Source organism: Muscardinus avellanarius (genome assembly GCF_963383645.1).
Source record: "Muscardinus avellanarius genome assembly, chromosome: 7".
NCBI classification, from domain to species: Eukaryota; Metazoa; Chordata; class Mammalia; order Rodentia; family Gliridae; genus Muscardinus; species Muscardinus avellanarius.
The window spans coordinates 80,101,822-80,112,489 of record NC_137793.1 but is presented as its reverse complement, the minus strand read 5'-3'; the positions used below and the strand labels follow the sequence as shown (position 1 = coordinate 80,112,489).

The window sequence follows — 10,668 nt, the reverse complement described above, 5'->3', positions numbered from 1 at the left end:
AGGGGCTTGGGCAAAGCATGACCGGGAGGCCCCTGTTAGATGCAAGATGGCATTGAGTCCACAGCTACTCTCTTCTGTGCCGGCCCTTCCCCTCATAATGTAGGAAAAAACAAGCACAGCTCATCTGGAAAAGCAAAACTGGATAGAAATGTAACTTTACTATGATCATTGCTAGAAATGTGTAACATTTTAGCCCCAGCCTTCTGAGCATGCTTGCTGGAGGTCATTCCACTACATCCATTTGGGCGAGGAAGCTCAAGCAGCAGCCTGAAGATGCAAGGTTAGGACTTTTTAATTTTCTAAACCCATGATCAGACAAAATGCACTTGGACACCCTCCTTTTAATCCACTCACTTCTAATGTTAGAAAAACACAATTTCATCATTTGCATCTCTGTGGCTATATTAATAGCACGTACATTTATGGACTTCAGTCTTTGAGTTCCATAGCAGAATTACTATGAAAATCTCATACAGAGACTTATGAGTCTGTCTCTCTACACGTACTACAAATAAAGATTCTTATTAAACATTGGTGTTTGTGCTATACAGTCCAATGTTTTATGAATAGTAAACTTACTTCCTTAATTTGTTAACCTCCCTGTGTAAATTCTAAATAGGCTAGGAAGACTTGGTTGCAAAACCCCCTCCCTGCTCCCAAATAATCCCAACTCATTCATGTTTTACTCAGATTTGCATAAATCACTTGCAGAACTCAGCTTCTCTTGTTGAAGGTTTTGTGTGCAACAGTTTCCAATTCAGAAAAGAAAAACTTACTGAAATTAGATGTTGTAAACAAAAGAAACAGCCAAGATAAAAAGCTCTTATGCCACATGTCGAGATCAAATGCAAAATGATGAAATTTCATATTCTGTGAAACAATACTATAACAGATAGCAACACTGAAATTTTTAACAACCAAAAAAACTACTTCCCAAGGTTATTAAAATATAAACAAACTGACTAACATAAAACATCACAGGGCCCATTAATGTCCTATTAAACAAAGGTAATTGCTGCTAGGGGCCTGTAATTTTTTTTTTTTCCTTTAAGGGGCATGGGTTTGTCAACCTGTTTTTGTTTATATGTTATAAAAGTTATACTAGGCAAATGGCTTGGATCTTTTTCCCAGAATCCAGCACAAAAGTGAGTGTAAATTTCAAGCTGGAAAATATTTTTGTTCAATAAGAGAAGAATACTGGTTCTGATAAAAAGCTATGATTCGTGTGCTCTTGGCAATAGCATTAACTGATAGGATTGTTTCTTAGAGTAGCTTAAGAAATTGAACCATTGTGCAAGAGTTCTTGTAGGGAACAAAGTATTTCGAGGTTTGCGACCTTGATTGGATGTGGGGTTTGAGGGGTGATGACAGAGTGGCTTAGTGTGTTAAATTAATGGAGGCTAAATTTCTCAGTTGATGATTCAAAGCGAAAAATAAATGGCTTGTTCCACCATTTCTTGATCATTATTTGAACTTCTTTTTCCCCCCTCTCTTATAATAAGGATCTCTAATAAGTCCTTGGCTGATGTCTCTTTGGGGAGCATTTTGAAAGAGAGCCCAAAAGGCTAGGTCCCAATTCTACCCACTGACCTGGATCCCTTTCCGGCCTTCAGTGGGGTTGGAACTGACTTTGAGAACTGAGAAAGAACCCTAATGAAAGAGATCGCTGCTGCCAAGAGCTGCTCTGTTAGCCAGAAGGACTTTGTCACTTTAATGAAGCTGTTTCCCCTTACCCTGATCTTTTCCTCCTTTTACCTGGAAGTGGCCCCTGGTTATAATAGTCTCCCATGGGACAATGCTGGATCCACTTTTTCCCCAAACATTACAAGCTGTATAATTTGGAAAAGAAAGAAAGAAACGAGACCCTTAGTGTATACTTGAAAGACAATCAATCTTCAGAAAGCAAGCCTGACATCTCTTCTGTGACAGTTCTTTAAACCACAGAGTGAGTGGAGGTTTGGTTCTCTCACAGGAATTGACAGTTAACAAGATACTGAGGTCCCTGTGCTCTTACCACTGGCCCACAGCCCCTGGGTCTTTTGGCTTCACTATCACACTGTCTTTTCTGCAACTCACTCTTGACCCTACCTTGAACCCCATGTAGGACCATGAGAAAACACTGAGTCCCCATGAAAGGAGCCCAACTCCTGAGTTTTGGAGCCCAGTGAGGGTCAAAGAGCAGAGACACCCCCATCTTCCTGCAGTCCCAGGGAAGGGCAGTGATGTGTTGGCTCTTGGAAAGTTCCTGCCTGTGTCTGGCTCTGCAGAGTAAGGAGTTGCTGGCTGCCTCTGGCCCCGGAGCCCTGGCTCCTGTTTAATATTCTGCCTGCTCCGTTGATGTTGTGCTTGGCTCCTGTGGGACTGCAACTCACGGCTGGAAACTGGAGCCAATTTTCTGTCTTCATCTCACAGTGTTTTGACTGGAGGCAGATCCAGTTCAGGCCGATCGGGGCTGGTGGAAACAACTACCAAGTGTCTCTCTGTCTGCTTTGCTTTGGAAGGAACAAGTGGAGGGAACCCCAGAATGTTATAGAGGAACTGGCCTATGGAAAGGAGAGGAGGAGGGGACGGGACAGCAGGACAGACTAAACCAGGAGCATCATTTGGGAATACTACGGTGCAGATTTCTGCCTCCCCCGCCCTTTCCTTTTGATTGATTAGCAGATCTCATCAAAGGCGACTCCCAGGGGACTGACTAGAAAATTGATTTTTGCCTTATTAATAGAAAGGAAGCGCAAGGGTTTGGCCCTGCCTCTTGGCGGCACATTTTTTGCGAGAAGGTCAGGAGGAAAATGTGTTTAGGAGGCAAAGCAGCTGTCTGGAAGAGGGCTGAGGGGAATCTGAGAACAATAAGAAATGGGGTTTTAAAGATCCGCCCCTGAAATGCAGATTACTGAGCACAGAGGCTGGGCTCAGAGCAGCAAGAGTTTGCTGAGGTTTTCTTGGAAAAAATAATCAGATGGTTCGGAGTGAAGGGGAGGATGGGGAAGTAAAAGTTTCCCCAAGCAAAGGAAGGAAGATGCTAAGGCCATCTCCTAGTTTGCTTTTGGTAAGGGCTTTCTTTTTCCTTATTCTTTTCCAGATCTGAGGCTGTCAGAGATGACTCTGGTTCTGTCCATGAATAGATTCTGCGAGCCCATTGTCTCTGAAGGAGCTGCTGAAATTGCCGGGTACCAAACACTATGGGAAGCTGACAGCTACAGAGGCCCGAGCCCCCCAGGGCCAGCACAGGCTCCTTTGCAGGGAGACCGGGGAGCCGGTCACCCTCTGGCAGGTATTGCCCTTGACCTTCAGCTTCTGCCCTCTGCAGCCAGACTGCTAGACAGATGGAGGCGGTGTCTGGGATGCCCTTCTAAGCCATAGTTGATGTTCCAGGGCTGCCTGTGAGCCTCAAAAGCAAGCCCAGGGCTCCTGGGAGGGGACCAGAGGTGGTGTTTAAATTGCATTCAAACCTGCATCTGCCTCTGCTGCTGCAAATAAGTCATGGGTCTATATTTTTCAGAGAACCAAACTAAATATTGACCCTTTTGAGTTTGGATTCTGGTTTTCAATCCTGTGAAACTGTAGGGTTCTCTTAGAGCAACACAAGCCCTGGTGGGCTCAGCAATGAAATCTTTATCCTGTGAGACATAAAGGAATGTGCGCTTTGGACCAGCAGCTATGAACTTCTTCTTTTTCTGGAGCACCAATTTGGCCTTGGTATTGTAGGGGGGAAAAGATGAAGACAAGAAAATAGAAGTCTGTGTTTTCTGATTTTATTTTTTATAGTCTAAGATAAGTTCCTTTGGGTTTTTGTGTAACATTGGCTATATATGTATTTTAGAAAAAGCTAAAGCATACAGCAAGACTTCAGGGAAGTCTGTTTTACTAAAAGTATTAAAAGCTATGGGTGTTTTGTTTTGTTTTGTTTTGTTGTTTGTGTTTTTTATTTTTTTCCTTTGGTGGTACTGGGGATGGAACCCTTCTACCTACAGGCTACACTCCAGACCTATTTTATATTTTTATTTGGAAACAGGGTCTCTTAAGCCAGCAAGGCTGGCTTTGAACCTGCGTGATCCTCCTGTTTCTGCCTCCCAAGTGCAGGGATCACAAGTGTGTGCCACCACACCCAGCAAAAGCTATGGTCTTTGACCCTATTTTATGATGGGTGCCATGTGACATTTTTGAACAAAAAGGACTTTAGTTACCCAAAATTCAAATACTTAATATTTAGTTACCCCAAATTTGAATATTAAGTATTTAAATTTTGTATTTTAAAAGAAGAAACGCTAGAGCTCTAGTATACATATAACCATGTCTTTACCAACCTTGAGCCAGGAATAGTTTGGAGATAAGTAGTTTGGTTACCAGTGGTTCCAGTTAAAAATGAACAGTGATGTTTTGTTGTCTGGATTTAGCGAAACAATTTGAATAAATGTGAACATTATTTCAGAGTTGCTACACTCCTCCCCTTTATGAATTTTCCTGTTTACCTACGTGTAGAATTAAGATTCTAAGTGTCTAGTAAATGCTGAAAGATGTCATTTTTCTCTAAAATTGCCTAGAAGCCGGTATGCCTCACAGGATTCCATATGATAGCAACTATTAAGACAAATGTTTATTTTTAATCACCACATGTACGGACAGAGATGTAGCCAAGTTATCCTCCTGAAGAAAAGGAAATGAAAGTATTTTGTTTGGAGAACCTCTGGCAAACCGCATGTCATTTGTCATATCTGATTTATTACCACAGGATCACATTACAGGGGAATTTCCAATCCTTTAACAACACCCAAGATCACATACTTTAAGAGGAAGTATGTGGAAGAAGAGGATTTTCACCCACCACTCAGCAGCTGTAACCATAAAGTATGTTTTTTTTAATAGTCATTATTATTTATTAAGAGTTTAAGATACCTAGTAACAGTTGCTTGATTCCTTTCCAGAAATTACATTGTTTCACCCAGGCAATGAAAATGAGCTACTTCTCTGTAGGACCACATTAATCGCTGTCACTTTTTTTGGAGGGAGGGAGGCAGGGGTCCTGTTATTCTTCACAAGTACTTAAAGCGAGAGCCAGAAGGAGATCTTCTACCCAGAAATAACAAAGTTACATAATACAACGAGCATCTCTTTTTTACTTATGATTTAATGTTTCTCAAGTTGCATTAAGGGTTACTGTTGGTTGTGGCTGTTCTTGACTTTCACGTGCCAAGAAAGGCACTTGTTTTGTGCTGACACGCTGTTCCCAGTCTGAGCCCTGCATGCCCAGGCTACTTCTGTGTGTGCCCATGTACAAGTGGTTACCCTGGACTTTTCCTGACCTCTTAGGAGTAGACTCACCATCTCTTGAATGTGTGTGTGCAATGCAAATGTGCCCTTCTCTGTATATTCATTTCATCTGTTAAATTTGTTGAAATGTAAACTTCATTTCCCAAAAAAGATAAAATCTAACTTCTCTGCACACACACCAAGACAAAAAAAAAATAGGAAAAGTGCATAGGATCAAGGAACTTGGCATCTAAACTTTTGAAATACCAGGTCTTTTTTCTTTCTGGTAATCTTCCTTCTCTGTTGATACAATTAAGGAGGGTACAGCTCCAGACCATCATTGTCTGAAATGCAAAGAGGGTTTCCAGTGCTTGCCCTCTGTCTCTTCTTGTCCCCCCATCCCCATCCTTTAGATGCTGCTCTTAAGACCCTAGTATGTTGAGCTTTTCCCTGTGCATGAAACCCCTGTCTCTGCCTTTGGTCGGTCTGGTCTGGTTTAATTCACGACTCCTTAAGTTATGCCACCAGTTTTCTTTTTATGACCTAGAAGCACTGGCCCCGAAGACACTGCTGTTTAATTTCTTTTTAGTTTCTGTGTTGTGGTTGTAGCCATTTTCACTTGCTACTGGATATGCACCAACCATCACACAGTCATGTCATACTGCTCAGGAATGAGTCCTCTCATCTCCTCTCTGCATGCCGTTTCCTGCCAGTCCTTTAAAAGAAGCCTACTTTGGTCCTTCAGTTGACAGATCCTGTCCAGGTCTGAGCCTTGTTAATTATTGTCATTCTCTTATCAAGCAAGAATAATTGCAAGTATGAAGCCCAGAGGATTAAAAGAAGGACAGCCCTGAGTGCTTCTTGATGGCTAGATCAGACTTTGAAATGTACCCATTATGACCTGTATCTTGACATCTTTTTATAAACGAGTACTGGTGTGGAATACAGGAATGTATGTGTCTACGTGCGTGTTAGTAGACACACAGACAAAACGTACAAGTAGTGTACAGCTTGATGAGTTTCACCCATGAACCTACCTGTGCTACTAAGGTCCAGGTCAAGAAGCAAATGCCACCAGCACCCATCATGCCCACTCATGTCTGCCTCTAATTGATCCTCCTTTGCCCCACAAAGTTGCTGTTCTCCTGACTTCTTTTTTTTTTTTTTTTTGGTGGTACTGGGGTTCCTGGAAGCCCTTCTTCCTCCGGGCTACACTCCCAGACCTATTTTATATTTTTGAAACAGGGTCTCTTACGCCAGCGCGGCTGGCTTCGAACCTGCGCGATCCTCCTGTCTCCGCCTCCCAAGCGCGGGGATTACAAGCGTGCGCCACCACGCCTGGCTCTCCTGACTTCTAACAGCTTAGATTAACTGTATATTTTAGCATCTACCTCACTGGGCCATAATAGATAGACTGACCTGGCCTGTCCCCGCTGAGGTCTACATTTTGTCTGGATTCCCTGGTGCTTGACCACACCAATGAGTCAGGAAATAAGGAGGCGGTCTTGACCTCATCTGCAGCACTGGGGTTAGCCTCTCTAAAGGCACCCTGGGGTGGGGTGGGGATAAGAGCACAGCATTCCCAGACCCAAACACTGCCAAGAAAGAAAACAGGCAGCGATGAGGTTTTTCTATGATCATTTCCTAAGCTTTCTCTTTCCTTTCTTCGACTTTCAGACGATCTCAATTTTTGAGGAACGAGCCCACATCCTTTATATGTCCTTAGAAAAGTTAAAGTTTATCGATGATCCTGAAGTGTACCTCCGGAGATCTGTCCTTATCAACAACTTGATGAAGAGGATCCATGGGGAGATCATCATGCAGAATAACTGGTGTTTCCCAGCCTGCTCCTTCAGCGGCGCCTCTGCCCAAGAGTGGTTCATGGCTCAAGACTGTCCCTACCGGAAGCGACCCCGGATGGCCAAAGAGGAGTGTGAAAAGTTCCACACCTGCTGCTTTTACCAGGAATGTGGTGGTCATTACCTAAATTTACCCCTTTCTGTCAATGCTAGTGTTGGAAGTGCCTCCTCTTCCTCTTCCTCCTCATCTTCCTCTTCCTCTCCCCCTCTGCCTTTGCCGAGTTGCTCCCACCAGGTGGATTTTGACGTAGGCGGTGCACCTATTTACAAGAGCGAAGGCCAGATACCTGCCAATGAAATCTTTGTTACTAATGTCAGGTCACTCGGTGTTCAGGAGAAGGCCAAATTAAGTAACGAGAAAGCCAATAATGATGCCAGCAGAGATGGTGACCCCCTTAGCCATGAACCCGTGGGAAATGACCTTGATTTTGAGTGCAAAGGCCAATTTTATGATTATTTTGAGACCGGATATAACGAAAAGAACAATGTAAGTGAGTCTTGGAAAAAGTCTTTAAGGAAAAAAGAGACTTCACCAAGTAACAAACTGTGCTGCAGCAAAGGAAGTAAAATTTGAGCCATCTTCTCCCCGGAACTCAGAAGCATGCGCAGCATGATCAATTAGCTCTTGTAAATTTTATTTTGAATGGATTTTATAGTTTTGTACAACTGATAAAATTACGCCATGAACATGCCGTGTCGTTTTAACGCCTGGAGAGCAGATTGCATAAAACATCTGTATAGTAGGCATCAGCGAGATACTTATAAATGTGGTGATTTTACCATGAAAACAGTCAATTTAATGCATCAAAGTATATCTTAGTTTTCTTACAAAAGAAAAACAAAGACCAGTAGATTAGATTGGGGAACTATATGCCCTTGTAATATTTCCATGGCCCGCCAAGGAGCCACTCACTAGCTAAGAAAATTCCACGATTGCCAGTTAATTAGGTAGTTATTTGGTAAGCAAATCAATGTAACCAGCAAAAGATATCTGCTTCTTCAATATGATACAGTATTTTTTTTTTCTGAATAAAAGACCGAAGACAGGGAGCTAGATGAAATGGCTTCATGGTGCTGTTAAGTATTTGTATTTAACAGTCTGTGTGACAGATGAGCATAGGATGTAACATTGAAACACCTGTCTAGAAGCAACAGTCAACACCAAGGAGAAGGTGTTCCCTGCAAGTTCCCAGCTTGCCTGTGATGGGTGATGAGGCTTTTAGGGAGGTGGTACACAGGGCGATTTTTGGTGCCTTACTTTATCTTAATTTTTGCCAGTGTGAAAATTAAGGATAAATCAGAGTTATAGCAGGGATTTAACAAACAGGAATTAAAAAAAAATAAACAAAACACAGGGTGGATCCATATGGTTTGGAAACTGTTAACTTTGAACTATTGCATTTGACTTTTGATTCAACATCTGTTCTTCCTTTACTTTTGATGCCCAGTTGCTTTGGGTTTGGCATTTTTGGAGAGGGATGAAGGAGACAATAGAGAGAGCTGTCAGGAACCAGCACTAGCTGCTTGAGCTTTTCTATAGCAATGGTCAGTCTGTTGAAGAGGTCTGGGTTTTCTGGGTTTTGGGTTGTTTTGTTTTGGTTTCTTGTCCAATGAAGTTCATGAACCCGTGGCATGCATTATACTTTAATCTGTTTTGCATCATTTCACTTGTTTAGATTATAAAAGCATGTGGTTATATATATATATATATATATATGACTTTTGCTGTTAATTAAGAAGCACAATGTTAATAAATGACGTGGTGATCTATAAGGCTTATCTTAAAGAATGTAAAGATTTCAGTTTGGGGAAAGTTATTTTGGAGAAAGGGGATTTGGTGTGTAATCAGTAATACCTTCTCAATGATGTCTGGGATTTGTACATTTGCAAAAGTGTTGGGGCCGACCCCTGACCACCCTTCCTTTCACCCCAGGCAAACTGTATCCCAGTGCTGAGGTTCCTAAATGACGTGAACCTCTTTAAATATTACTTTAGAGGAACCAAATGCCAAATGGAGGAAACAAGTAAGGCTCCCCAGTTTCTCCAAGATAAAGCTTTTTTATTATTGCTATTAATATTAAATATAGGTCTCATTCATACAGTGTATGAGTAGGCTCAATTTGGACAATTGTCCACAAGGACCAATTTTTAAAACATGTTCTTGTGTTATAGCTAAATAGTCTAGTAATGTTTTGTCCTTTATTTTCAATATTTGATAAACATTTGATGTTGAAAATTTAGATGATAGATGCTTGTATATGAATGTGTGGTAATAAAGTGAGGTTTTCTTGATATATTTATTAAAATGATCAAAATTCATCGAGCTGTTTATTTTATGTGAATGGCAATTGGCTATGTTTCTCTTTTCCACTATTCTCACTCCTTTAAAAAAAAAAAACTCAAAACATCTAGAAGATGCAGTGGACAATGACCACACAGAAGTTTTTAAATCAAAGAAAACTTTGAAGTCAATGTTTTAGAATAGTCCTAGTTTGTAGGTTTAGATTTCTTTTGATTAAGAAGAACAATGTTAATGTTGTGATCAGTAAGGGCTATATCTTAAAGAATGTAAAGATTTTTGTTTTGGGAAAGTTTCTGGGAAAAAAAAATTGTCTTACATGAAGCGGTAAATACTGAACCCAAGGTGATTCCTTTATATGAAATGTCAAATTGTTAAGATGACCCATATGTAAATGAACAGACCCAAACCAGCTACAGATGATTGCTAGTAGTATTCCATCCAATTCTATATTAGTGTTATTTGTAGTAGCCAATATTTTATTTGATAAAGGGGGAAAGCTAGTTAAAAGCTAATTTGTCAAATGTAGCATTCTTACTATAATACCTCATGGAGATTTAAATATAAAAGAAAGAACGTATTGTTTTGCTGCTTAAAAAGCCCCCAGATAATGTGGTCTTGGTGGCCAAAGCTGTAAAATGAAGTTGGTGATTTTGGGTCTGTTCAGTAGAACCCACTAGAAATGCTTCTTTGCAGGACAAGTGGTGCCTTGAATACAGCAACATAAGAATCTGTTATTGTCAGGAGGGTTTCCCCTTCTGACATTTCCAGAATATTAAAAGAAATTCCTTTTCCTTACCAAAAGAATAATAATAATAATTCCTAAATACCTATCCAAATTGCAATTTTTTTCCTATCATTAGATGAAAGCACAGGGGCCTCCTACATAGGCACCTGTGAACCCAGCACTATAACTTCTATTCAAGTTATGCTATTAGGTTTACCCAGAGCTCCCCTTCATAGTACATTAAATCCATCATAAGAGAATTGGAAAAGCTGAGATATACACCATGCCACGCTACTGTCTACTCGAAAGTAACACCTTCTCTCATTCCTGTGCTCTGATTCAAGGAATATCTAATATAGCAAAATTCAGACATTTGAAAGGTCAGGAAACTCTTCACTGAAGAAAGTCCCCCCGTTCCTCAAGAGAGTCCAATTTTGCTACTCTGACAGCATCTAGGTGCATGTCCTTAGCCAAATTTCTGGCCCTTCTTTTCCAAAAGTGGGTGATTGTAGAAAATGGTCTGGCAAAGGACT

The 10,668-nt window shown here is 41.1% G+C and overlaps 1 protein-coding gene across 1 annotated transcript; it reads left to right on the top strand.

The window, feature by feature from the left end:
* Window positions 1-3,099: 3,099 nt before the first annotated feature.
* Window positions 3,100-7,683, top strand: SERTAD4 (SERTA domain containing 4; the record flags this gene model as incomplete). The annotated part of the gene is made up of 3 exons (XM_080699529.1): window positions 3,100-3,274; window positions 4,733-4,848; window positions 6,928-7,683. The coding sequence occupies 3 exons, from the start codon at window positions 3,100-3,102 to the stop codon at window positions 7,681-7,683; spliced, it is 1,047 nt and encodes a 348-aa protein (XP_080555655.1).
* Window positions 7,684-10,668: the final 2,985 nt, after the last annotated feature.